This window comes from Mirounga angustirostris, unplaced genomic scaffold (assembly GCF_029215605.1).
Source record: "Mirounga angustirostris isolate CCGP_5_RB_7025 unplaced genomic scaffold, mMirAng1.0.hap1 SCAF_12, whole genome shotgun sequence".
Lineage (NCBI taxonomy): Eukaryota > Metazoa > Chordata > Mammalia > Carnivora > Phocidae > Mirounga > Mirounga angustirostris.
The window spans coordinates 85,054,697-85,082,088 of record NW_026991720.1 but is presented as its reverse complement, the minus strand read 5'-3'; the positions used below and the strand labels follow the sequence as shown (position 1 = coordinate 85,082,088).

General features: G+C 39.5%; 2 protein-coding genes across 3 annotated transcripts in view; one reads left to right on the top strand and one right to left on the bottom strand.

Annotated features, from left to right (window-relative positions):
* Positions 1–26,329, top strand: part of FBXL13 (F-box and leucine rich repeat protein 13) — a 245,219-nt gene extending 218,890 nt beyond the window's left edge. The window contains exons 19-21 of one of the 2 annotated variants that reach the window (XM_064575384.1): positions 11,639–11,773; positions 17,576–17,739; positions 26,027–26,329. In XM_064575384.1, the coding sequence (XP_064431454.1) occupies positions 11,639–11,773; positions 17,576–17,739; positions 26,027–26,213 (486 nt within the window). In that variant the 3' untranslated portion in view covers positions 26,214–26,329. The remainder of the gene's footprint in view (positions 1–11,638; positions 11,774–17,575; positions 17,740–26,026) is intronic. The other variant, XM_064575385.1, reaches the window with a different exon arrangement.
* Positions 10,435–27,392, bottom strand: part of FAM185A (family with sequence similarity 185 member A) — a 91,239-nt gene continuing 74,281 nt past the window's right edge. Inside the window, exons 6-7 of the mRNA XM_064575388.1 lie at positions 18,444–18,519; positions 10,435–10,562 (exon numbers count right to left, since the gene is read on the bottom strand). Of these exons, the coding sequence (XP_064431458.1) occupies positions 10,472–10,562; positions 18,444–18,519 (167 nt within the window). The 3' untranslated portion in view covers positions 10,435–10,471. The remainder of the gene's footprint in view (positions 10,563–18,443; positions 18,520–27,392) is intronic.

The following is a 27,392-nucleotide window of genomic DNA, read 5'->3' as shown; positions in this document are numbered from 1 at the left end:
GAAGGTTAGAGGGGCTGGATTTGGGTATTTCCCTCACCCCTTGTTGGACTGACTTTCATAAAACCCATGTTGGTTAGGTTCTGGTGGAACAGTTTCCCTTGAGATCAGGCTTTTGTTAGTGAGAACAGATACTCCGGAGGTATTTCAGAATGATTATTTTCCCCTTTTCCTGGCAGGAAGCATGAGGGGATTTTTTTTCTGATCTTTACCCTGATAACTTAGTGGGTCTCTGGAGGTAAAATTCATCAAAGTAGGGGATCTCAGCTAAGGTAAGGCCCCAGGAATTTTTCTCTCAAACTAGTTCACTTTCAGTCTCTGGCAGTTGGTCAATTACCCTTTAAATGTTCCGGTTGATACTGGCTCCAGCCACAGGCTTCTGCTCCTAGTAAGCCCTGATTCTCTGCATTCACCTGTCTCTCCAGTTTTCAGAATGGTGGTTTGCTTTGTGACCTCAATTATCTGAGAGATCTAAGAAGAGTTGTTGATTTTCAGCTCACTCACCTTTTTTTCTTGTTTTGAGAATAGAAGTGATAAGTTCCAAACTCTCATACAGACTGGAAAATGTAAGTCCAGAACATGACTTCTGGATCCATGGATGTTGGCTGAATCAGTAGCATCCAAAAGAGATGATAAATGTTAACTTAGGCTTGAATCAGATCTTGAGAACCCAGGAATGAAGTCAGGAACTGGAGGGCTCCAGAGCCAAGATCAGGGAGCTATCTGTGAGCTGGGCAGGTAGGCAGCCATCGCTAATGAGCACTGCATCTTGGTTGTCATGAGCTTGCTCTCTTTGAGCTCCCTGCAATGTGCAGCCTGGTGAGCTGGCTGTGCTCATACAGATGGGTCCTGTATTCCGGTACTTTGATCGTGTCCATTCATAAAGATTCTTAAGCTTCCGTAGTACAACACTAGGATATTACTTGCAATCACCGAGTTGGTGAAAACTTAAATGATTAAGTTCAACTTAGATGAATAACTCCATGCCTTCATGTAAGACAATACTCAAGCTATCCCATTCAGATTTATTTTGTAAAATCTTTGTTCAGTGGTTGAACTAAAAACATCTGGGCTGGACTTTCAATGTAGAGGACACTGAGATAATCTGTTCATTTTTTTGAAAGCAAAAATCATTCTGAAATTTTTTTAAATGATGGGACTAGGTCTAGTCAAATAGGCAGACTTATAAACAGAAAAATCCAACGCCATGTGGTGATTGTTAGCTAACATTAATTTAGCACCCGCTACAGGCCAGGCACTGTTCTAAGTATTTCCCGTGTATTAATTAGGTACCTTATGAGGTAGGGAATACTCTTAATTCCATTTTACAGATAAGGAAATTGAGGTTCAAAGAAGTTAAGAATCGTGCCCTAAGTCATGAAATGAGTAAACACATGAGCTAGAGTATAAAGTCTAATTCCAGAGTGAGAATTCTGGCTATTATACTGTGATAAATAAATCTATGGGAGGGTTCAGTTGAGGTACTTAATCCAGCAGGGGAATACCAGAGAAATCTTATCTATTGGAAAATCACTTTAAGAAGAAATGTAGGAGTTAGACTGAAGGACAGTGGAGAGAGAGGATAGCTATCAAGATTTATACAAGGGGGGCACCTGGGTGGCTCAGTCGTTAAGCGTCTGCCTTCGGCTCAGGTCATGATCCCGAGGTCCTGGGATCGAGTCCCGCATCGGGCTCCCTCCTCAGCGGGAAGCCTGCTTCTCCCTCTCCCACTCCCCCTGCTTTTGTTCCCTCTCTGGCTATCTCTTTCTCTGTCAAATAAATAAAAATAAAATCTTAAAAAAAAAAAAAGATTTATACAAGGAATGTAAGTGAAGAGGTTTTTATTATAGTCCAGGGAAGAGAGAGAAGCAGCCTGACAAGAACAGTATCAGTGAGCTAGAGAGAAAGGAATGGGTTGGAGACCACTGAAGTAGTAAAATCCATGGAGTGTTGATAGTTTGGACAGGGAAGAGGGTGAAGACATGGTTAAGGATGACATACACGCATCTGGCTGCCTGGGAGATTTGTGGTACCCTCATTTTCAAGCTCTTTCCCATAGCTCAGTCATGTAACCAGGGCTATGAACAACCACGTCCTATTCAGTATTTTGGCATTCATTGTTACACTTTCTCTTCTTGTGAGTGCTTCTGTTGGTGATTCCTTTAAGCTCTCTTTGCCCGTCTTACTCTTATAACAGAGTCCCCTTTCCTACTCTCTCATTCCAGAGGCTTGTGGTGGCTACAGACAGGCTAAGGGAGCTCTGTGGGAATTTCTTTCTGTTTCTACTCTACTTAGTAATTTGAAGGTTGTAGTGTTCTCTGTCTCCTCATAAGGATGAATGTATGAGTACTGTGTAGTTTTGTTTGTTCCCTCTACAGATTTTATGGTTTTGAGAGGAAGGAAAGATTCAGATTTAGATATTATCACTCTTCTTCAAACCCAGATATGGCCTCCTCTTATCTTTTATTATATATATAAAAAAAAGTATCTCTGATAGAGATAGATATTTGTGTTTTATTTACTTTTTTTAAGATTTTATTTATTTATTTGAGAGAGAGAATGAGATAGAGAGAGAGAGCATGAGAGGGGGGAGGGTCAGAGAGAGAAGCAGACTCCCCGCTGAGCAGGGAGCCCGACGTGGGACTCGATCCCAGGACTCCAGGATCATGACCTGAGCCGAAGGCAGTCGCTTAACCAACTGAGCCACCCAGGCGCCTGATATTTGTGTTTTAAAGCCCTGTGACCAGAATGCAGCAGATGGTATTTATAACTACATAAGAAAAATAAGAGGCATGTGGTAGTGGTTCAGCTTTATTGACTCTCCTGTGTCTTCTCTGCCTAATTGTTGCATATGTTCTTCACTGACATCTCCTAAATGGCCCCACTGATGAATCTGAAGAGCCATCACGTTCCCTGATGATCACAAAAGTATTTGACAATTTTTGTTTATGGGGCATAAGCAGCAGGAGAGATGCTAGAACAAACGCTTCCCTCATTCTTCTCTTATAATCCCTTCTTTTCTGAGATCTCTAATCTTGACCTAACAGTGTGGACACTTGACATAACAAGTTCCTTTTCTCCTTTAATCTTTTCTGTTTTAACCTTTAACCTCTTTCATTTGTTCTCTTGTGTTACAAACTTTTGCTTTTTATTTGACCTTTACTTTAATAACAGATTTATCTTGATTTATAAATAGAGAAGTAAGAGAAGAGGGATCAAGGAATAAGGGACTGGGAAGGGGAGCTGTACGGGTTAAATCATGAGCTACTTTACAGTGGGGAGAACAGCAGACCGAGATCCGTTACTGTTCATTTGGCTTTCAGCCCGATCCAGGACTTCTCAGTAAGTCAAGTGGTTCTGTAGATGTGAGGCTGCTCCAGGCTGAGTCCAAGTGGGGGCTCAGGGTTCTCAGTCCTGTGCCCTGTACTACCTGTGCGAGAGAACTGAAACCCTCAGTTTGCTACCGAGTAGCCAACATGGTTACTCAAGTCAGAACGGCCTATGAGTACCCACCTCATTCAGCAACATTTCTGAGTCCTCCTCCTCAAGAACGGCCCATTGGCAGCCTTTTCTGGACATGTCTTTCTAAACTGTAAGAAGAACTGGATTCATGTCTTGACCTAACATTCATGTTTGATTCATTCTTGCCCAAGGAACAAGAAGTGGATTACTCTCCAGAGACTCTTTTCTTATTTCAAACTCTTTGAATCACTAAGTTTTTTGACTGGCTACAAAATGTTGTTTGTGCAAGATTTTCATCAGTCATTCTCATCAGTTGATTGACTCCACCCCCTTGGTAGTTGAGTGGTTCCAGTGGCCTTTGACACATACTGACTTATAATGCCAAAGATGGATTAGATGTGTTGGCTCCACATAGCAACAATTTTTTAAAAAACCAACATTGCTTTCTATTTGGTTTCTAAGATTAAATCATTCAAAAATTGTCAAAGTATGAGATTTCAATAACTCCACCTCTTCTCCAGGGATACAGTTATGTTCTTGGTTGTGAGGGAAGCAACAAACAGAGGATCCCTTTCCAAAATGGCCTTAATCTTCGGCCTTTGATGCAGTGGATGTGCTGAAATCTTCTGTATGGGAGATGGGGCATCCAGACATTTGGACACTATCTCTTGGCCATAGTGCTCAGGAGAATTCTTTACCTCATCTAATATTCCAGGTTACTGTTAGGAAATAATTGACTAAACTCTTGGTGATAAACATCCCAGAAGGTGCCAGGTTCAGAATCATTTTACAGGGTTTGGGGAGAGGAAACCAAGGAATTCCTATGGTAGAATTAAGAAGAAAGTATCTGGTACCTTGTGGAAAAAGAAACTCCCACAAAATCTAGAATAAGGAAGGGCTTTGTTACAGAAATCTGTGCTTCATGGCTATCCATGCCAAGAATGGTCTCCTAGAACTTATAATAGGACAGCATACCTTTAAGAGACCTAAGGCACTTAGAATTACTGAGAGTCACAGACAAACTCTTACCAAGATACCTAGGCATTATTCTCTCTTCAAAGGCTGTAAGCAAAAGAAATAAGCTCAGTATTTCCTGTTGCTCCTCACCTTAGTATGTTCCCAATTCAATAGAATTAGAAATTTGCCAGACTTCAAAGGATGTGGGATTTGACAGCTTGTCATTTTCCCACAGTCTGTAAGGTTCCAAGGGATACTGGAGTCATGGGTGACATGTTTCCTTGGCTGATAAATAGCTGAACTGAGAACACCCAACACCAGTCCTGGCTTCTTGCCCAATCCCAACGGGGAGAACTATTTTTGGACAATTGAAGCAGACAGACTTGCTAAACGAATGCACACATCTGTTATTTTCATGTTGAGCATCCATAGAAAAGAACTATAAGAGAATGTGTCAAAAGGAAGATAATCGTTTGGAGGCCTCTCCCAACCTTTAAGCTGCCCCTAGAATATTAATTTATCCTGTGTAAGATGAAACTTGCCAAAAGTTAAATAAAACCTGTCAGATTGTCTAAAGGCGAACAAAAAAGACAGGAAAAATAAACATCAAAATCCCACTTTCCCACAAGAGTATGAGTTTATGTTCCTTTTGTTTCTTAAATCTAAGTGGCCAATCTGTTTTTGATCTCTCTTTCATGCAATGTGCCTGGGCTTTGCTTATCATGCCTCACCTGACATGAACTGAGTACCTGTGGCATTTCTCACAGGAGTTATGGTTTTTCCATGTTATGACTTCTAATTACCCTCTCTATTAACTTCAGTTAAATTTTGCACATGATATTTCCTCATCCCAAAGCCTTCAACATGTGGAAGATGGTGAGGGTGTATCCTCAGGTCTTAAATGGCAGACAAGGTCCCATTCCAGGACCTCTCTGGTTCTACTCCTGAGAGACAAAAGCCATCATTTGTCAACGCTGTTATGTCTGTCAAGTGCTTTTGGAGTACACAATTTCTTTCCATCTTCCGATAAGCCTGTGAGACAGTTGTTTTCATTCTCTTATAGGTGAGGAAACTTGAGGTTGAGTAACTTTCTCAAGGTCACAGACACAACTTCAGGCCCTCTAGGTTTTCTGCTAAACCAGTAACCTCCCTTGATTACATCATCTCTTATTCCATTATGCTCCCAAATGGAAGATCAAAACAGCACTGATGCCTCATGAACTCATTATTTCCTAGAGATCTTTAAATGGAAGAATTCAGAAGAGGACAGCATGACTTTGTCCTTGGAGTAAAAGTTCTGAATTGCCATTTTCTTGGGAAAGAATGAGAAAGAGAACAATTGGAGTGGCTGGCTGTGCAAAAGGAACCTATCAACTCTTTCAGGCTGATTATTATAGCTTAAGTAATTTTTCTATGCCCTTCTTATCCCATAGAAGCCCCTGGAGGAGGCCACTAAGCACCCATTTTATTTTACTTATCTTAGAAAAATAGAGAAAGTGTAGGTTCTCCTACAGGCCAAAAGAGAAATACCTGATTGACCTTTGGTTAGTCCAATCCTGGCTTATTTTTATTTTGGAGATAAAGTCTAAAACCTGAAACTGTTCTGGAATTTTTCCCCCACAAATTCTAATTACAAATTCTAATTCAAAGATATTTTGTTTTGTTCTTTTCCAGGTCTTCTTTCCAATATACATTCTCTGTGATTGCTTACCCTTTCTGTTCTTTAATTTCCCCCACATTTGACCTCTCTTTATGTACTTATCACATTTTACATTTTAAAAGTAATACCCTTGCTTTTACCAAATACCCTGGGGTCTATGAAGCTAGTAAGTAATCAAGGTCTACTGACAACCAAAGGTGTACCTCTGAGTAGGTGTCTCCAGAGAAAACATTTACTTTGGTGAATGAACAAGACAATCTATTTCAGTGTGACAAGAAAATACTAGAACTTCTATTTAGATTTATTTTTGTCTTATTTTATTTTTTATATGATATGATATATCTTATATAAGATCCATATGCTATACATTTATAAGGTAATATATATTTGTTTTTAAATATAATATATATTTGAATAGTTGTATGTTTATATAATTTATAAGTATATTAATATACATTTATTGAAAGTGCATGCTTAAAATATTTTTACTATGATGTGTATGATTTAAAAAATTTGGCAATCATACCATAGAGCAGAAGAGTACAAGAGAAGCAGAATACAAATAATAGTACTAGTTACTATTTACTGACTGCTTACCATGTGCCATCTACTCTTCAGTTGCTTTATTCATATTAACTCACTTTATCCTCCCAACAAATCTCTGAAGTAGGTGCCATATTAAGGTACCATGTTATTCCTCTGTTGCAAATGAGATCATTGAAGAATTGAGAGGTTGGGTAATTTATCCAGAGACACAGAACTTCTAAATATCAGGATATGAACTCAGGCCGGTGGGCCCCAGACTCTGTGCTCTTAACCATCTTCGTAACTGCAGTTATTAAGCAGGGTGTGAGGAAGGACTGGACTTAGCGTCCTGAGAGCAATCTATGGGAGCTCATTTTCCTGTTTCCTATGCTAAGAGGCATTTTCCATTCCCTTTGGACATTCTCTCATCTTGAACCTCTTCTGCACCTAGATGTTGAGGCCACAAAAATAAGCCAGACATGGATTCTGCCCTCAAGAAGCTATAGTCAATGCAGAAGATAAAACAATTATATGAATAGCTATATAATACAAGTGGAAAGTGAGAAACACAAAAAAATTAAATACCATAGGGATTTGGAAGAGGCATTTCCTCCAGAAGAAGGAATTGGGGAAAAGTTTGTGGAGTAAGCCACATTTGAGCTGGCTTGAAGCGAAAGCTTATCTCCCAAATCACCATGTAATTAGGTAAAAAATTGCATCATGGAAGTATCTTTGGAAATGCCTGTTTGGGGCTTTAGCCTTTCCCCTTTATGAATCCCCTCCATATTTAAAAGAAGTATGCCTTAGCTAAGCCTTGCTCAGTCTGGTTTCCCTGGCAGGGAGGGTGGGAACAGGAGAGGCATCTCACTAGGAGGTGAGGCGTCATAGAGTTTGGTTTTGGTGGCAATGCCCAGATTTCCCAGCTCGGTATGCTCAGGCCACAGCTACCCCACCTGCTCTGATGCCTAGTGGGAGCAAGGCTACCTTCAGTGGGATACGTGATGCCCAAGAGACTGTAGTTTTAAATCCAGTTTATAACTTAAAATTGTGGAGGTTGCATTTTAGCCTTTGAAACAGCCAAAAATCATCTTCATTACTGAAAATGGTTGACAGTACAAGATTTTCCCAAGATTATCAATAGGCAAAAAAAACCCCACAAAAAACCAACCAACAAAAAACCAAACCAAACAAAAACCCACAAAACTTAGTAGTAGAATGAATCAGAACCTAAGGAGGTAAATAGTCAAAAGATGGGTATGCACCATGGGGGGCGCGTTTTTGAGGCTGAGAACTGCCACCTATTGAGGGGGCTTAAATCAGGATTTTGGCGGAAGCCGTCGTTGTGACAGTCAGTAAATGTCAGTGAGACTCTGTTTCCTCGACATACCCAATTTAGGAATGTGGTCATTCAGCCTTCCCACACTGTGACTCAGCTCAGGAGATACCGAAAATAAATGATTTAACTCACTAAGTCATTTGGAAGTTTACTTCAAAATTGTTAACCCCAGCAAAACTGGGTGATATGTGCGTTGGGAGCCAAACTTGATAATGTTTGTGTTTTCTCCCCACCTTCACTACAAAAGATTTTGTCTTGGAAGAAGCTTAGTCTGACATTTCCAAGACAAGAAAATCAATAGCACTCATATATGTAAGAGTCTGCATCACTGGAACCAGAAAAGCATAAAATAATCTTATCTGTAGGGGAGAAATGGAATTTCATGAGTGATTATATTGAAACATGCCTGCAGACTTAAGTTACTTATGACTTACATGTCTCTAAAGGAAAATATGAATTATAAAGAAAAGTTCTTACTTACTTCTCGGATCTGCACTGACTTATGCCAAGCATAAAGCCTGAGACCAATCTTTGTGCCTCAGATTTTCCATTGATGAGAATGCTACCATGAATGTATCATAGACCTCCTAATGCGTTTTTATAAGTTATTCTTTAATTTTTTTTTAAAGATTTATTTTTATTTTTATTTATTTATTTGAGAGAGAGAGAGAGAGAAACAGCATGAGAGGGGATAGGGTCAGAGGGAGAAGCAGGCTCCCCGCTGAGCCAGGAGCCAGACGCGGGACTCGATCCCAGGACTCCGGGATCATGACCTGAGCCGAAGGCAGTCTCTTAACCAACTGAGCCACCCAGGCGCCCAGTTATTCTTTAATTTTAAAACCTCTGAGAAAGTTCAACTTCAAGGAATATTAGAGGTTTTGTTTTGTTTTGTTTTGTTTTTAAAGGCTTAAAGCAGAAGTGATTCAAGCAGTCCAAAACATTGACAGATGTAACATGTAACTCTAAGGGTTTTCAGACACTAAGTACCTTGAATCTCCCTTTAAAGCTCACTTCATCTTTTAATAAATTATTCTTAGTTTAAATATTCCTTCTTGCTTTAAATTTTCTCTGGCTCCCTGGACTCTGTCCATTCTCTAAGTAGAAAGCAATGTTATCCTACTCCTTGTGACATAAGAATTCCTATATTATTATAACAGAATTCTTTAAAAAAAAATGAATTCTTTGTATTCTTGAAGACACTTATAAAGGATGGACCAACCAACTAATATATATTGAGAACCTACCGAATTACAAATATGATGCTTGTAAAGGGGGTATAAAAAGCTAGCAGAAAAACTAATAATGCAAGAAACAACAGATGCTGGTGAGGATATGGAGAAAGGGGAACCCTCTTATACTGTTGGTGGGAATGCAAACTGGTGCAGCCACTCTGGAAAAGAGAGGAGTTTCCTCATGAAGTTAATAATAGAACTACCCTACGACCCAGCAATTTCACTACTAGGTATTTATCCAAAGGATACAAACATAGTGATTTGAAGGGGCACATGCACCCCTTATATGTTTATAGCAGCAATGTCCACAATAGCCAAAATATGGAAAGAGCCCAGATGTCCATTGACAGATGAATGGATAGAGAAGATGGAATATTACTCCGCCATCAAAAGGAATGAAATCTTGCCATTTGCAATGACGTGGATGGAACTAGAGGTTATGTTAAGTGCAATAAGTCACTCAAAGAAAGACAAATGCCATATGATTTCACTCATATGTGGAATTTAAGAAACAAAACAGATGAACATAGGGGAAGGGAAGGAAAAATAAAATAAGATGAAAACTGAGAGGGAGGCAAACCATAAGAGAGGCTGAACTCTAGGAAACAAACTGAGGATTGCTGGAGGGGTGTGGGGGGAGGGAAGGGATAGTTGGGTGATGGGCATTAAGGAGGACACTTGATGTAATGAGCACTGGGTGTTATATGCAACTGATGAATCACTAAATTCTACCTCTGAAACAAACAAACAAAAAAAGCTAGTAGACTTCCACACAATACCTCTGAGAAACTTCCTGCATTTGCATTGAAAACTTGTTGAATCTCCAAGCTGAGATTCAAGACCAATAATTCCAGTTCTTCAAAGCCAGACTCACCTCTGTACCACCACTGGGTGTGCCCTCTATACTTGGTTATCTCCAATGACAGGGACCTCACTATCTCCTGACAAGCTGCCCCCTCCAATTTTTGACACCACTTAGTTGCTAGAGAAGATAGATCTTTGTGCAAAGTTAGCCACAATGCAGGAATAAGTCAAGTACTGTTAACTGCTCAATCAATTGAAAAAGACAGATTCCTCATGAGGTCAGAGGAAAGAGGAATCGCTGTTGATTATTGTGGTCAGGAAAAGACCGTGATTGAGGGTTAAATCACCAATATCTTTTAGTACTATCTTTTGCCTCCTATGCTAAACTGCCTCTCCTGGAAATTTTCCCACTTTTACTAACTTGCTAAAGAAAACAGTGGGCTGACTCATTCTTTCCAGTCGTCCTTAGGGCTAAAAAACAATGGGAAATTAGCATACTCAGTGGGAGGGAAGCCCACTGGTAGTCTTACCTCTGGAGTCATCCTGATGGCCATCAAGTGATCCAACAGCCCAGGTCCTTCCCTCAGTTCTGAGAGGAAAATGACATGTAGTCCAATTGACATCCATTTTTACATATAAATAAGCAATGCCTTACTAGTAACTCACTAGTTACTAAAATCTAATCTTTATAACTAAAATTAATGGTAAACTTTCATTTACTGAGTTCTCTAATTTAGTATTCTAAGAATTTGAGCTGCTTCTCAATGAGGCAAAACCTCTAGAGTGACTGAGCACATGTTGATAATTTCTAATTTTTGTAATTTGGGGGAGGGACTTTTATGAGTACAGTATTAGTATATCTTGAATTGGTCATGGTTTCCAATTCCTACTCATCTTGACTTAGGATATTTTTACAACTACTATTAGGTTTACTTTTGTGGATCATTTTGTTTTTGTATAATTGCTGGGTTGTAAAGTCTTGAATGTTATTTCCTCATGGATTCTTCTCACAAAGTTCTTGTTTTTTAACTGAAAAGTGGGAATGAAAATTAAGAACTACTAAGGTATAGGGAAGAATTTCCAATGATTTCCAGGCCTTTGCTAGCCCTAGAAATTTCGGATGAACATTTTGGTATTTCAGAACAATGCTCGAGGTTAGATATTATTTTCCCTGATTTAAAAAAGAAGAAACTGAGGCTCAGAAAGATGAAGCGATTTGCTAAGATTTCAGAGCTAATCAGTGGTGGAAATGAAATTAAAACTCAGGTCTACCTGATTCCAAAGACCATGGTCTTTCCATTACATGAACACCATCAACCCCAGAGTGTCTCACATCTAATTCTCCCCTCCAGATTCTTTTCCCTCCAGTCATTTGGCTGAATGTAACTCTAATAATACCTCTAATAACCACCTGGGTAAAATCTTAGCACTAAATTCAGGAAAACCAAATTCTGTTAACAGGAATTTGAATATTACTAAGCTCTTAAGCTGGTATGTGAATGTCTTTTGTTTAAAAATAAAAAAAAAATTGGATGTAATGCTTTTTTTCCCCCCAGCAAGATGTAACACATCTCTATTTCAGGGACTGAAATGCATACTAAGTAAACAGCTATGGGTAAGGTAGCAAAGAGAAAAAAAACCCTCTGACTTTGGAATTTCTTGCAGGCATTCTGCAAAGGCTCACTGATCTTAGAACACTTGGATGTCTCTTATTGCCCCCAGCTGACAGATGAGATTATTAAAGCACTGGCCATTTATTGCATTCACCTCACATCTCTCAGCATTGCTGGCTGTCCAAAGGTATGTGCAGGAGTCAGAGTTTAGACGTGTCCAGCTGAAGCACAGACAAAGAACCCAGGTAGGGTAGCAGTCAGGGGTTAGACGCATCATAGAACGCATTTTCTTCATTATGTCTGAGGTATTCATTACATTTTTTTTCCTCTCCCCAAACTGGAAATAGCTTTATGATATCATTTGTTTCAAAGCAGAATTTTCAAAAAGTTAAAAAAATTCTTATTCAAATACGAAAATGTGTCAAAGGTTTATTTAATTCATTAATGCGAGAATCAGCAAAATGGTAAAACCAGCTCATAGAGCATTTGATCAAACTGAGTATTTATAGGAACTGAAGAAAAAGAATGTTGGAATATGATTGTTAGGTTAGATCCAAAATTGGCTAATGTCCTCTAAGGTACTAAGTCCATAACCTTGGAGTTACAGTTTCTACCATATAGAAATAATTTACATTTCTCCTGGACAAAAATATAACAAGTTACAACATGTAACTTCACTGAGTTTGGGCCCTAGTCAATAGTAATTAGTATGGCATAATTCCTTATAAAATTCCTCTGACTGGCCTGTTAAACAATGTTCCAGTATGACACTGAAAAGACATGTAGTCATCTTTTGTCTTATTTCCAGTGTTTGATAATTTTTCTGACAGCTGTTTATAAAAGAAATACGTACTTATTGTAAAATCTTTGGACTACATATAAAAACAAAAAGAAGAAAGTAAAAATCTGTTGTCATACTACCATCCAGACATAACCATTGTTGGCATTTTATATTTAATCTTCTAGAATATTTTTCTATGTGCACAGAGATTAGAAATAGTTATAGAAGATTTGTGTTTTGTCTTTTTTTTTTAAGGATAGAATCACACTTTCCAAAATACATTGTAGCCTACTTTCTTTTCTCTTAATACACTATGGACATATCTCCATGTCAAGAAATAGAGATCTCTGATTCTGGATTAATATGGCAGATTGAATATACACATATAATTTTGTTCCCTCTTGAAACCCTACAGAACTGCAGAAGAAGGGTGAGGGCCCATGTTGATAGGGAAAACAGGAGAGGAGACAAGAGCAAGAAAATTTTGGAAGCTTGAAATAGATCAACTAATTTAGCAAACCAGAGATAGCTTTGAATCCTAAGCCAACAGTAGAGAAAGCTGGGGGGGGAGGGGGCGGAAATTGATTTGTATCATGATCTTCAAATTTGGTAGCACTGTTTACCCCTGGAACTCAGTTAAGAGGGTGGCTAAAATGAAGAACACTGGGTTAAAAGTTATTGAGAAGTACAGACAGATCCCTAGATTTCCTCCCCTACTTCACACTCCTGGGCACCTGCCCTTCCCCACCTTCACAAAAAGGTTGGATATTTATTTCCTAGATTTCCCAGATTTCTCAACCCTGGCATTATTGATATTTTAGATGAGATAATATTTTGTAGTGGGGGTTATTCTGTGCCCTGTAGAATGCTTAACAGCATCCTTGCCCTCTCCCAGTATGTGTCCATAGCACCTGGTTCCCCATACCCCCTTATCATGATAATGAAAAGTGTCTCCAGATATTGCCAAATGTCCTCTGGGGGGGCAAAATCGTTCTACTACTTGTTCTACAGATAGTAAAAACAGAGGGTTGCTGGGGTGCACCTGGGTGGCTCAGTTGATTAAGTGTTCAGGTCTTGGTTTTGGCTCAGGTCATGAACTCATGGGTTGAGGTATCAGGCTCAGCACTCAGTGGGGAGTCTGCTTGAGGATTCTCTCCCTCTGCTCCTACCCCCACTCATGTATGTGCGCATGCTCTCTCTCTCTCTCTAAAATGAATGAATAAATCTTAAAAAAAGACCCTAAAACACAGAAGGTTGCTGGGCTAGGACATACAATGTATAATTGAGAGTTTGAGCCCAAAAGTGAAAGCAGGAATTAAGTGACTGAATGCCGAATGCAGAGACATTCAAGCACTCTTCCAACACAGCCCATCCAGAATGTGGCTTCCAGATCTTTCCCTCCAGGCAGGAGACTGAAAGCCTCTTTTCTGGAGACTGTAACCAGCACAGGATGAAAAGACAGAAAAATATTGACGTTTGGGGGTTTATCAACTAATAACCCATCTAACCATTGAAACTTTAGGTAGAGAAGACCCACATCATGCACTCAGACCTTCTGATCAGTGTTTAGCCCTTTTGCTATTGATAAATGGCAGACAGTCAAGGATTACCAGACATAACAGAAAAGCCTCTGAAGTGGAAGATAAAGACCAAAACAAATTAATAGAAAAAACTTGGAGGAAGAAAAATATGCAGAGGGAAGAAAATGAAAAAATCTTTTGTTTTTTTTTTAAGATTTTATTTATTTATTTGACAGAGAGAGAGACAGCAAGACAGGGAACACAAGCAGGGGGAGTGGGAGAGGGAGAAGCAGGCTTCCCGCTGAGCAGGGAGCCCAAAGCAGGGCTCAATCCCAGTGGGATCATGATGTGGGATCATGACCTGAGCCACCCAGGCGCCCCTGAAACAGTCTTTTTAAAAAGATCCTCAGAAATTACAAGACCATGAACAACTGTTTTGTCTTCTGTTGTGCACACTGATGGGCTTCTCTCTAGTAAAGCGTCAAACTCTCAAGATGTCCTACATTCTAGCTAGTCTAAAAATTCAGTGTGGTGAGTGGATTAAGAGAGTGAAGCTAGAACAGCCTAATTCCTCCACAGTTATTTGTACTGTAGTAAGGAAGAGGAGGCAGTGGGGGGAAAGATGTGGTAAACTGTGACAAAATTAACCTAGAAAGTTCACAGCAAAATTTTGTTTAATAATGTACTTGTTTTTTGGTTTTTTTTTTAAAGATTTTATTTATTTATTTGAGAGAGAGTGAAAGTGAGAGAGATCACAGAGCTCTGGAGAGGGAGAAACAGACTCGCCACTGAGCGGAGAGCACGATGCGGGGCTCGATCCCAGGACTCCGGGATCATGACCCGAGCCGGAGGCAGTAGCTTAACCAACTGAGCCACCCCGGTGCCCCTTAATAATGTAATTGTTTAGACCAAGAGAAACTGGGGCGCCTGGATGGCTCAGTCAGTTAAGCATCTGCCTTCGGCTCAGGTCATGATCTTGTGGTCCTGGGATCCAGCCCCATGTCAGGCTCCCTGCTCAGCGGGGAGCCTGCTTCTCCATCTTCCTCTGCCTGCCATTCCCCCTGTTTGTGCTCTCTGTCAAATAAATAAAATCTTAAAAAAACCCCAAAAAACTAGAGAAATGAAATGTCTTTCTGGTCACCACCGTATGGTTCTAGAAGTGGGTCAAGGAACTAAGCACACTTAGCAGCACTGACCGTGGACACTCTGCAGAGTTCTTGTTTTCATTGCACACAGACACATAGACACATGGACAACACATTGCTCCCTGGGAATTACCCTGGCCATAAAGCAGGCACAGATGGGGAATGGGCTTTTTAGTGGCTCGACTAATTAGGGGGAAAAGTAGGAGAATGAGAGAAGTAAAGACTCTAGTGAGAATAGGAATTGGGACAGAGGATTTTTTGTTTGTTTGATTTTAGGTTTTTTTTTTTTTACTGTTGTTTTTGCTTTTTGGTAAGGAGAAGCTCCTTCTATAAACTGAGCAGTGGATACTGTCTTGCAGCCTAGAAACTAAGGAGGATTTTACACAAATAAGATATTATAAAACGAATCACCCTATATCAAAGATCTAGGGTGAAAAAAGGGAAGGGGAGTAGATTATTCCAGAACCTCAATGTAAGAGAGAAGAAGGGTTTAATTTTACTATCTCTGTGAGTCAAGTAGGTATCCTGACTCAGAAGATGTGGTGACCATAATTTGGGCCAATTGGAATACTCTTCATTGAGGAATCATAAAGCTATGAGTCCAGTTTAATATAGTCCACCTGCATTGCTTTTTTTTAAATTAAATCTTATTTTACTTTAAATTCCAGTATAGTTGACACATAGTGTTATATTTCCACCTACATTGGTTTTGATGAGCTATAAAACACATTAGTTTCTGGCTCATCATCCTAGGCTAGGTTTCTCAAAGCCCACGAGTCCATCTTGAATGGTCACCTTATCCATCTCCTGGAAGGCCAGCTCTTCTTGCAACCAGCTCACCTCCAAGTTCAGTATGTAGTACTAGGACCCCATCTTACCCAGCACTAAAATGGGAATAACAATCTCTGCTCTGTAGGACTATTTGGACCTTGTATCTGGGCGTTAAGAATTTAGCCAGTCACCTGCACCTCGAGTTCCCAGCCCCATTAAGTCCCAACAACGTCAGTTCAGTCATTGAACATCTTGAGCTTCTGATCTGTGGGAAATGTCAGGCTCCTTTTTCACTCCTTCAGAATCAATAAATCCTAGCTCTCTGAGCTCTACCTGTCCTGGACTTTTCTATCCTCTCATGGTCTTTCTTTTTCTCTACAATTCCGAGGGCTTTTTTTTTTTCCTGTTTCTTTTCAATTACATCGGATCCTCAGAGACCAACATAGTATGGCAGGAATGTCTGAGGGCATTTTTATGAGAATCAGACACAATGTTAAACCTTGGTCCGGAGCATGTTCTGAAAACAGGCCATGCTTAGACAATGACAACATCTATTTTTCCAAACTTAGAAAGTGTACATTTCAAACTGAAGGGTTTTCTGCATAATTCTCTCAACTTTATATTAAAAACAAAGCCAAGCCTCATGGCATGTTTTTTAGAATGTTCAAACATTTAAAATGAGAAATTAAATCCAGTTGGAAAAAAATTCCTTTGAGGAAAGTGATCTCATTGATTCTACAGCAAGTCTCAGTTCAGCTCTGAATTCAAAAGCTAGACCCTGAGTAAGTAAAATAATCTAAGAAGTGAAGTTGAATTATCTCTGCAGAGCATCTGGGCAAACTCTCAAGACACTGGAACCCTCAGCAGAATTTCTCAGAGTAAGATTCATGATTCATGTAGTCTCTGTGGCTTCTTCTCTCTCTTCCCCCACCTACAAACATCTGTCTCACCTACTTGTCCCTTTCCAGAACCGTGTTACTCTCCACACAAACCATCAGAGATGTCCACATTCCTTCTCAGAGCAATCTGACCTTGTCTGCAGGTTAACTTGTAACATGTTATGTTATTAAACCTATGTTTCTAAATTGATGATACCTTAGAGTGGATTTGAGTGTAAAGCCAAATCCCACCATGGCAGTATTTCGTAAGTTGTTCACATTGGTGTGACAGGTATTACTAAGGAAATTTTGATGAAGTTACCCACCCAAAATAGAGAACTCCCTGGGAATTACCCTGGCCATAAAGCAGGATACCATAATTTTACTGTTCTGGAAACAGTTAAATCACTAATGTGAGTTATAGGCCCATCACATGACAAGCTGGCAAGAGTTTTGATTCTGTTTGTTATGGACTGAATTTTTGCCCCCCACCCATTCATATGTTGACACCCTCATTCTCAATGTGATAGGACTGGGAGGTAAGGCTTTTGGGAGGTAATTAGGTGTAGATTGAGGTCATGAGTGTAGAGCCACCATGATGGAATTACTGTCCTTATAAGAATAGGAAGAAACTAGAGCTCTCACTCTGCCCTGTGAAGATATAGCAAGAAAGTAGCCATCTGCAAACCAGGAAGAGGGTCCTCACCAGACAGTCTGTGGGTAACCTAATCTTGGATTTCTCAGCTTCTAGAACTGTGAGAAACAAATGTCTGTTGTTTAAACTATCCAGTCTATGGCATTTTGTTACAGCAGCCCAAGTCAATTAGTACACTATTCTTCCCTGGGATGGAGTTCATTGGAATAATCAGTACTTAACTTTGGCTGTGTGTTCAGATTACAGACTCGGCAATGGAGATGTTATCGGCAAAATGCCATTACTTGCACATTTTGGATATTTCTGGTTGTATCCTGCTTACTGACCAAATGCTTGAGGACCTTCAGAGAGGCTGCAGACAACTTCGAATCCTTAAGATGCAATACTGCAGATGTATTTCCAAGTAAGTATGAACCTGAATATGAAAAGCTTTGAGAACCGCTTTCTGAGAAAACAGAATACGTGATTCTGACATGTGTAATACAGAGTGGATTTCGGAGTTACGAAGCGTCATTCTATTTTTTGCCTGATGGAAGCCAACATTTTGAGCTGAACATTATGAAACTCTCTTCTAAAATGGTCTCTGTGGTTTCCAATCTCTTTCCCAGCAGCCCTTCCACTGCAAGCACTTCCCTTTCCTTGACCATGCAGGTGTTCAAAGCCTTCACTCTGCTCCTTGTAGAACTATCATCACCTCTTCCTCTACTCACCTCTCAAAATATTTCCATTCAGTTCATTTCCCCTAGGCGCTAAAAAACAATTCGATTAAACCAGTGAACTATTGAGTATAAATTACTAACAGTTACCCTAAGCCCCATCTCTCTCAAAGCTATTTGCTTGATAGTTGTTACTCATTTAGGGATTTCCTGTAAAAGCTAGAGCTCAGGGTAAAGCATTCTGGCTTGACCGCTACAGGCCCGTGCTGGTTCCTGCAACTGGCAAGATGTTTATGTTAAAGCAAAAGTTGGGCAAATAAGCAATCTATACAAGTAGAAGGTCTCAGGTGTCTACACAGTGAGTTTTTAAATATAAAGCAGTTATTTGCTTCATTGTTTAGTTTTTTTCCTATTGATGGAGAGTAAAAATGTGCAAGTAGTTTTAACTGACCTGATGAAGTAACCCGTGGAGTGTTCAAAATGAGAATTCTTGACCAATCCCTGAAGGTCCGGTTCTTTTCTGCAGGCTGGAAAAATGAATACTAAGAATTATTATTATCAAAGTATATTGTGTTCTAAGCACATATATTCACAGAGGAATTTTCTTATTAAGTAAGCAATCCTGGCATGAACTGAACTATGAGATCTGCTCAATTGAAGACTGAGGAAGAAAATGGTTTCTGATCCAAGGCTGTATGTGTTAAAATGAAATGAAAAAAAAAGCATACAAAAATTATTACTTGTAAAATAGGCATTCCCACTGGCCCAGCCCTGTTTGGGGGAGGGCAGCCAACTGAAGCTGGATCAGAAAAAAAGAAGCAGGTCTGAAAATTTTTGAAGAAGAGCAGAGACTCAACCCTTCTTAATAGGTCTGGAGATGATTGATACAGATATTATTAGCTTAATTGAAAAATGATACCATGAAACAAGGTCCTGGGAGTCCCTGCCAACCTTGTCATATCATTAAACACACAACTTTGGGTCAGATGACAATGGATGAATAACATATTACACAGAGGAGTTTGGCTTCTAATCTTCTGGTTTATTTTGACAATCACTATTTTGGGGAGGTAATATCACTGAACTTCTCATAAGTGGGATTTTAAGAATGAATGGAGACTTTCTGGCATGGGCCTCTGTGAACCTAATTATGGTATGGGATATTAGAGTGTGATAAATAATGGTATTTGGTTAAGAAGACCCAAACTACCTGGTAATACCCTAATCCTGCCTTTGACTGCTTGCTCCTCTTCAAGGTTACTAGATAAAAAATACGTGAAGAAAACAAAACAAGGCAAAGTAAGACTTTACTACTAGCTAGGCTTGGCCAACAAAACCCTGATGCAAAACTCTAGTTAACTAGTTGGATCTATGAAAAATTCCTTTACCTAAGCTAGGACAGCCAAAGTCTTCCTTGTTTTCTACCACCAAGCCTGGCTGTCCCTACCAGCAAGAAGCAGAGACATGGTCCTAGTGCTTAGAGGGGAACTGGCTTTTGTCCATCTCATTGTCTAAAATGGCCAAACCACCTCAGTCTTCCTCATAGGCCCACCCCTGCTAAGCTCCAGTAGGAACGAGGCCTACAATCCTCTGATTCTATCTTTGTCTAGCAATAAAGAAGAGCAGTCCCCTCAGTAGAGTGGCTTGGAGAGTCTCAGCATTTGGACTAGTAAGGCTCCAAGTACTTGTCTTGACTTCCAGCTTCTAGGACAGGGCACTGTTTTTTAGCCAAGAAGCTGCCAAAATACCTGGTCCTGAAAACTTTGATTGGAGAAGTGTTAAGGCCTGGCCAGGGTCATGTTTGTTTGGGGTCAGCTCTAAGGACTATAAAGCAGCTTCCTTCTCCACTTAAATCCTTGGGTGGGCCTTTCAAGACTCAAGTTCATGATGATGTCGAATTGCTTACCTATTTATGTTCACTCTAAAAAAGCAGAGTCGTTTGCTCTTACCAGGGCTAATGTGTCTCCCTCAACTGCAGTGGCTGTTTTGTCTGGGTGGAATGTAACATTTGGTAATTGAGATAGAGGAAATTTTTCTTGCTTGGGAAGAGGTTCAATGGCTTTGAATCACAAAGTGTTGGACTCCCGCACATTTGATTCCATTTGAACATGAAAACATTGGATGATGAGGCTCTAAAATCCAATTACAGCCATCAGAAGAAACTTTTTTATGTATAAATTCCCCCATACTCAATGGACTATAAAAATATTGTACCAGCTTTGCAAATCAAAGATGCCTGTCCAGCTGAACTGGGGGAGTAGCAAACTTTTGGTCAATGAGAAAATTGGCTACAGGTCTTTTCCAAGAGAGCTTTCAGCATGAGATATGCTGTCATTCTACCAACTCCAGAGCCTAAAGAGATCACAAGAAGTGATTCTAGAAGCATCATGTGGAGACACAACCTAGGCTCCTTTAATTCAAGGAGGAGTAAGTAGCAACTATGATCATAAACATGACAAGAATGTCTGTTTAGATTTGAAGCAATTGTGTACAACCAGCCTTTCAACATATGGCCCTCCATGGGAAAAACAAGAAAGGCAACGGAAAGGAAGAAAAGCATAATGGGAGAGAGGGAAAAAGACCTAAACAATGGTCCCCACAACCCAGGAGGGTCTGAACCACAGGGAGGTAAAAGAGACATTAAGTCTATAATTAGCAAAGAATAAAGGGCCCTTTCTGACATTTTTGTGTCCAGAGTCCAAAACTTTCAACTTTAAAGAGATGAGTAGAGTCTTGGTGGCCTTTAGAGCCCCAAACAGCAGTACAGAGATTTCTTAAAGGCCTTCTGTAGCAGTTGCTGGCAGCATGAATTACTAGCCAGGCACCCTGAGAGGTCTGTTGCTAGGAAATAAAACTGATTATCAGAGTTCTCTTCTCCAGCTCATGGAAAAATCTTTGGGGAAAACCTCTGTGATCTGGAGCTACTGAATGTTATTAGTATGAACAAATAATATTAACAATTATTATTTGCTATGTATTGTGTTAATCCTATTTTATGTTTACTATCTCATCTAATCCTCATAATTACCCCCATTACCATAAAAATGAATAAGGAAACTGGTTTAAGCAGCTTAAATAAGTCCCAAGGTCAAACAAATAAAAGGCAGAGTCATACTTTGTACCTATGTCTTAATCATTACTATGTTGCTCTTTTGCCTTTAGATTAGTGATTTTCAAGCTTTTTGAAAGCTCTAACACTCAAAGGACTTGATCAATAAGGGGGCACATGAGTTCTGTTGTGCCTAGTTTACTTGTTGATGCATAAATCTGAGAAGCTGGTGATTACCAGCAGTCTTTGTGTTGGCTTCAACACCCCCCACCCTTTTTTGCCTACTCAAGAAACTAGGAGGAAATGTGTGTGAGGGCAAGTAATGTTATTATAGGAATAACCTTGAATCTCCTTTGATTTATAAAACCCCCAAATCACAAAATTCAGTACCTCATTATAATTAAACATTTAATGTGATACTTCACAACTGTTTGTGACATATCATTTTGAAAATCATGTTTTTTATTGATCCAGAGAAACCTGTCTCACCAAGTTAAATGAGTAATGATGACTAACCACTGCAGCCCACTGGTTCGGTTCCCAAAACATCTCCTACAAGGTCCAAGGACCTTAGAGTCACTTAAGTCAAGCCAGAGTGGAAGGGAGTCAAAGGATTCCTTCCATATGTACTCTAAGAAATTTAGAACACATAGTAATTCCTAACCATACATTTTCTTTTCAGTATTTCCTAGCTCCCATATATTGCCCATACCAGGACACCAAACTACTTTAAAAGAAAGAGAGAGAGTGTGTGTTCTTTTTGGCCAGAACATTCAGTTTCTACATTTTCAAGTTTCTGGATACTGTTCAAAAGTGCATGCGTGCCAACACCCAGCAAAACAGGATGTGTGAAAAAGAACTCAGAGATATTTGCTGGCAGTGACCCCCGCTGGTCTGTTCTCTTGGTCAGGTCCTGAGTCTTAGGAGTCAGTCCTAAGAGGATGGATGCCAAAGATCCGAGTAAGTTGGTGAGGACAGCTAGTTCATGGGCTAAGGATTTTCTAAAAGGTGGAGAGGAAAGTGATTAGGGAATAGTCTACACTGACATTCAAATTCTAATAATCCCAGATTTGCCCCAGTCCAGATTCACATTTTTCAGTTTTTTCCCCCACTACCCTTGCTGTGAAAGCCTACATGCTTTAAGATATGCCTTAGAAACACTCTATAGACTACAGAAAGCCTTAACCTCCTGGCTTTTGAGACTGGGGGAGGAAGGGAAGGGAAGAAGGGTCTGAGACCTGATCCTTTGCTCCTCTCTGGTCTGTAAGCATTACCTCCAATGGTCAGGGGACCCTCGGATGTTTAGTTTCACTGAAGCTGACTATGGGTAGAACAAAGAGCAGTGCTTACCACTAAGAGCTAAGGTAAGGGTGGCAAGGAGCCAAGAAATAGGGGTCAGCTCCCCTAACCCTTATGTTGTTCAAGGGTCAACTGTATTTCAACAAGGGAGGACATTTTTCACAGGAGTTTTATCTCCTGCTTTCCCGAAAAGGAAGGAAGATCCATTCCTGCCCCAGCAACAATGCACTGACTACCACTTGCAGTCAGTGAGAAACTGTCACAACCTCAAACTCTTGTTCTTCTCCAATAAACTTTGTTGAAAACAATGCTCCCCAATTTCCTCTGAAAACATAATAAAAGCTGACCTTCCCTTCTTCTTTTTGGACTTGCCTATGGTTTACCATAGTTTGCTGGTCCTGAATTGCAATTCCTCTGTTATTCCCAAATAAACTTATTTTTTTTATCTTAAACAAAATTGCTCTTTGTTCTGCTTAAAGTTAACAGCATATACCATTGGGTACTTCCTCCATGGGTAGTGCTCAAACTTATTTTGATTCTGTCTCATCGCATTGCATTTAACGAGTACTCTTCCCTATTCATTCCCTATTTTTGTCTATATTGAGGATTCAGTATCCCCAACTTTCTTGTTTTTTTCTCAAACTCCCATTATTTGCCCTGTTATCATCTAATTTACCCTGGCTTGTAGCTGACTGAGGAACTGTATGACCTATTATTTAAATGTTACCAAATCAGCATTAAGAGCACTTATCCTCCTACCAGACCACTCAAAAACTGTTGCTCTTCTGAGGCCAAAGCTACATATACTTTGGTCAATTACTTACAAATCTTTTACTCCCCAAATTCGTCCTTTTCCTAAAGGTTAAGGCCATTGTTGCCTATAATTGTACTGGTCTTATCATCGGTGACACTGAATCATGATCAACAACTGTGAACTACAGTATGCACGTCCAAAGCTCTGTTGTTTGGGAGGCAGAGGGCAAGAGGGGGCTGGGAATAGCAACCTACGAATGCCTCAGACCTTCAGAAGAGAGCAAAAAGGGCTTCCCTTGTTGGTGTAAACTGCTGAAAATGTCTTGTTTTGGTTGTCACTGAAGATACAAAGAAATGGAATACACCCTTAAATAACTTACTACCTTCTTAAACAAAAGGAAAATAATAAAGTTTAAAATTATAAACAATTAATGCCATGAAGCTATGTATTGGAAACTAATTAACTCCATGATCAACTTCCTATAGAGTTCAGAGGAAAAAGGGACTGGGTTTAGGTCTTTACAGGAGGCTGGATTGGTTTAAGGTTTTGAAAGATGGATCGAGTTTAAATAGGCAGACATGGGGTGAAGGGTAAGTAACAATGAAGCTCCGTTGCCTAGGGTAGTGTTTTATATTTGAAACTGATGGTGCCAGTATTTTATGCTTCGGATTCCCTCAGCATTTGGTATTATGTTGCAGTAAGTACTCAAGGGAAAACAATCTCATGGAAAACACCCTCAAAGACATGGCAATCTCAACTCCACAGAATTGGAAAGGGAGAATAATCTTCAGAAGAAAATGGGGGAAAGCTAACGATACAACACTATTATTACAGCATAATGATGTCCTACTTAGAGGACATACAAAGGTCATATAAGAAGTTTCAAATGTAGGACCACACTTTAAAAAAATTAAAACATTAACAGAATGCCAAACTTCATCTTTGACAATAAACATCATTTTCAAATTTGAGAATAAGTACTTCTCTAAAGAGAAGACACTTGTTTGCCAAGTTTTAGTCCATAGGATTGGTGGCTCAGAACTAGAAATTTGTATATTTGCTTTTACTCATATTTTTCTTTAAACTTGTGTGGTTTTTTTGTTTTGTTTTGTTTTGTTTATGTGAGTGCAATTATATATGCCAAAAGCAATGTGGTAAGAGATGGAATTAGCAATGCTATGGTTGTCTCCCTGTTGAGTTTGGTTATAATTATTTTAATACATCTAAAATTTGGTTCAAATGAAATAGCATTTTACACAACTGGTGCATCTCAGCCTTTTCCAATTTCATTGTGCTGCCTGAACTCATATAGCCATCGAGCACAAATTTAACACAAACCATGTGGTAATACCAGCTTCTTTATCAATGACTATTTCCAGAACTTTGCAATCAATAACTCAATGTAATATATGGTAATAGTGGGCAAAGTAGCCCCTTCATAGGCAAACATCATTACTCATTTCTGATCCTACAGAAGTTGTCAATTACTCATTTTTTTGAGTACTGATCTCAACATTCAAACCAACTTCCTAGAAAAATGGCATTGTTCTACCCTTGAAAAGGCATTTTCAAGTTAGATATACTGTTTTTTTCTGATGCTGTGATATTGTGATTTTATGAAAAATATATTTTGGTCATTTAGATGACCAATATATGTTTGGTCTTCCTTCATAGTTCTTAGCTCACAGCTACCAACCCTCTTGGAATTTCCTGGGCAGTAAGAGCAATGAGAGCATCTTTTGTCATAATATTTGGTCTGATTTCCTGGGAGGGGAGATTAAATCAATCACCAATGGCCAATGATTTCATGAAACACGTCTACATAATGAAGCCTTCATAAAATCCTAACGGGACAGGGTTTGGACAGCTTCCGGGTTGGTTAATGTGCATAGATTTGGGGAGTGGTGCACCTAGAGAGGGCATGGAGGCTCCATACCCTTTCCCCACACCCTGTCCTATATATCTCTTCCATCTGGCTATTCCTGAGTTATACCCTTTTATAATACACCAGTGATCCAGTAAGCAAAATGTTCCTCTGAGTTCTGTGAGCAACTCTAGCAAATTAATTGAACCCAAGAAGGGTTGGGGGAGGGGGCAAGGAATTGTTGGAACTTCTGCTCTATAGCTGGTCAGTCAGAAGCCTGAGTGACAACCTGGATGTAATTGGTATCTAAAGTGGAGGGCAGTCTTCTGAGACTGAGCCTTTAACCTGTGGAATCTTTCATGCTGTCTCTGGAATTGAGCTGAATTGTAGGACATCAGCTGCTAAGAATTGCTTGGGGGTGGAGACCCCCTGCCCCCTTTTTAAAACTGGGGTCCAGAATGACTTTTAGATGCTTTTTTTGCTTTCTTCCTTACTTCTTCCTAAGAAAGACAATAGTATTTTTAATCATTTTGGTCACTGACACCTTTGAGAGTTTGATGAAAGTCACAAACCCTCTCCTCAGAAAAATGTGTATTAGATACAAAACTGCATGAATTTTCAGGGAATTCATGGACCTCCCTGAAGTTCATCCATCTATCCAATAGGGATCTGTGGACTCTGGGTTAAGAGCTCCTGCATGGTGGGACTTCACAGGTTGGCTGGTTAGGGTACTCCCTCATCAAAGAAACTGGAAATACCAGGCAGAAGGCTCATTCAAGGGCACTACAGAGTGCCCTCAGTGTTCCCACTCCATTGCCATGTGTAGTTTCCTTACCCATTCAGAGTCTGTTAATCTCTGAACTGGCTGTACCAGAGAGCTACTGAGCTACTTAAGCTTTGGGACCCTGAATATTTGCATAATTATCCTTACCCTCCCTCTCAGGATTGCAAGAGAGCTGTGAAATTATTGACTTGTGACAGTTCTTTTACTCCAAATCTGCTCTAGTTTGAATATTCTGCATTAGTAATTACTTCTGCTCTGGCTAATGCGAATCACTGTTATTGCAGGGAAGCAGCGAAGAGAATGTCATCTGTCGTTCAGCAACAGGAATATAACCCTAATGACCCTCCACTTTGGTTTGGCTATGATTATGAAGGCAAGCCCCTTAAAAGACAACATGAGATAACATCACTTAAAGGAGACGAAGAAGTCATAGTGACAGAGTCAACACACAGTAGTGAAGAAGTAGTATGACCTTCAGCCTCAACAGGAAGAACAAAAAATCTAGAACTTGGTAACTTCATCTGATGCAAGTATTTTTACCAGCTGGATCTCAACAGTGTAAACAAGCAGCAAATCATCTCCTGATTTTTATTCCAACTACAAATATTTCTAAATACATTATTAGTTCTTCTAATTGATTTAATCATGATTTTTTTTTAAAAAAGCCAAATCAAGTATTGCTACTATGTAATTTTTCCACTTAAATTTACCTTAATCAAACAAATAGTTCTGATGAGATTATCAAATCTAAGGTTATAGTTATATAAAACCACCCTGAGAGATGTGATGTTCTTAACAAGGAATTTAGAAGCTTTTCTTTACAAAAGAAAGCAGAGATGGTCATATGAGTCAGCATAAGAGTTTGAGCCAGGGCAATGATTTTAAGAATCTGACAATATAAAAAGTATAGACATACATTTTTTAAAGGAAACAAGGCTTTCTTGTTATTTCCAGGTATTTAACAATAAGAACTAAATGCCACTTAACCCTGGACTCAACTCCACATTTGACTTCACAGTCAGGGATAAATTAAATGAAACATGAACTACCTATGAATTGATAGGCTGTCCCTGCAATGTTTCAGAAAGGTCTCTTTTTAATCACATTGGAGCTATGGAGTAATTTTAAAAACTATGCTATGTCAAAAAAGATGCTGTCCCTATTTTATGCTAAGAGGTATGGGTTATCGTGTACTTATTATTTTTAAAGAGCTTTCATCTGCGGATTTTTACCACTCTGGGAAAAGATAATACTACAGAATTCAAATGATCACATGCTGGTATTATCATTATTTGATATTATGTGATACTCCTGTTGACAGAGTCCAGGAAAAAGCCCAACTCTGTTCTGACTGCCACGAACAAGCTGTGTTGGTAATATTGGATCAGTCTTTTAACCTATTTCCTTCATTACCTTTTTTTTTTTTTTTAAGATTTTATTTATTTGACAGAGAGAGAGAGAGAAGAGCAGGGGGAGAGGGAGAAACAGGCTCTCCACAGAGAACCCGATGCGGGACTCTATCCCAGGACCCTGAGATCATGACCTGAGCTGAAGGCAGACGCTTAACCGACTGAGCCACCCAGGCACCCCCTTTATCTTTTTTTTTTTTTAAGTTTTAATTCCTGTGTAGTTAACATACAGTGTTATCTT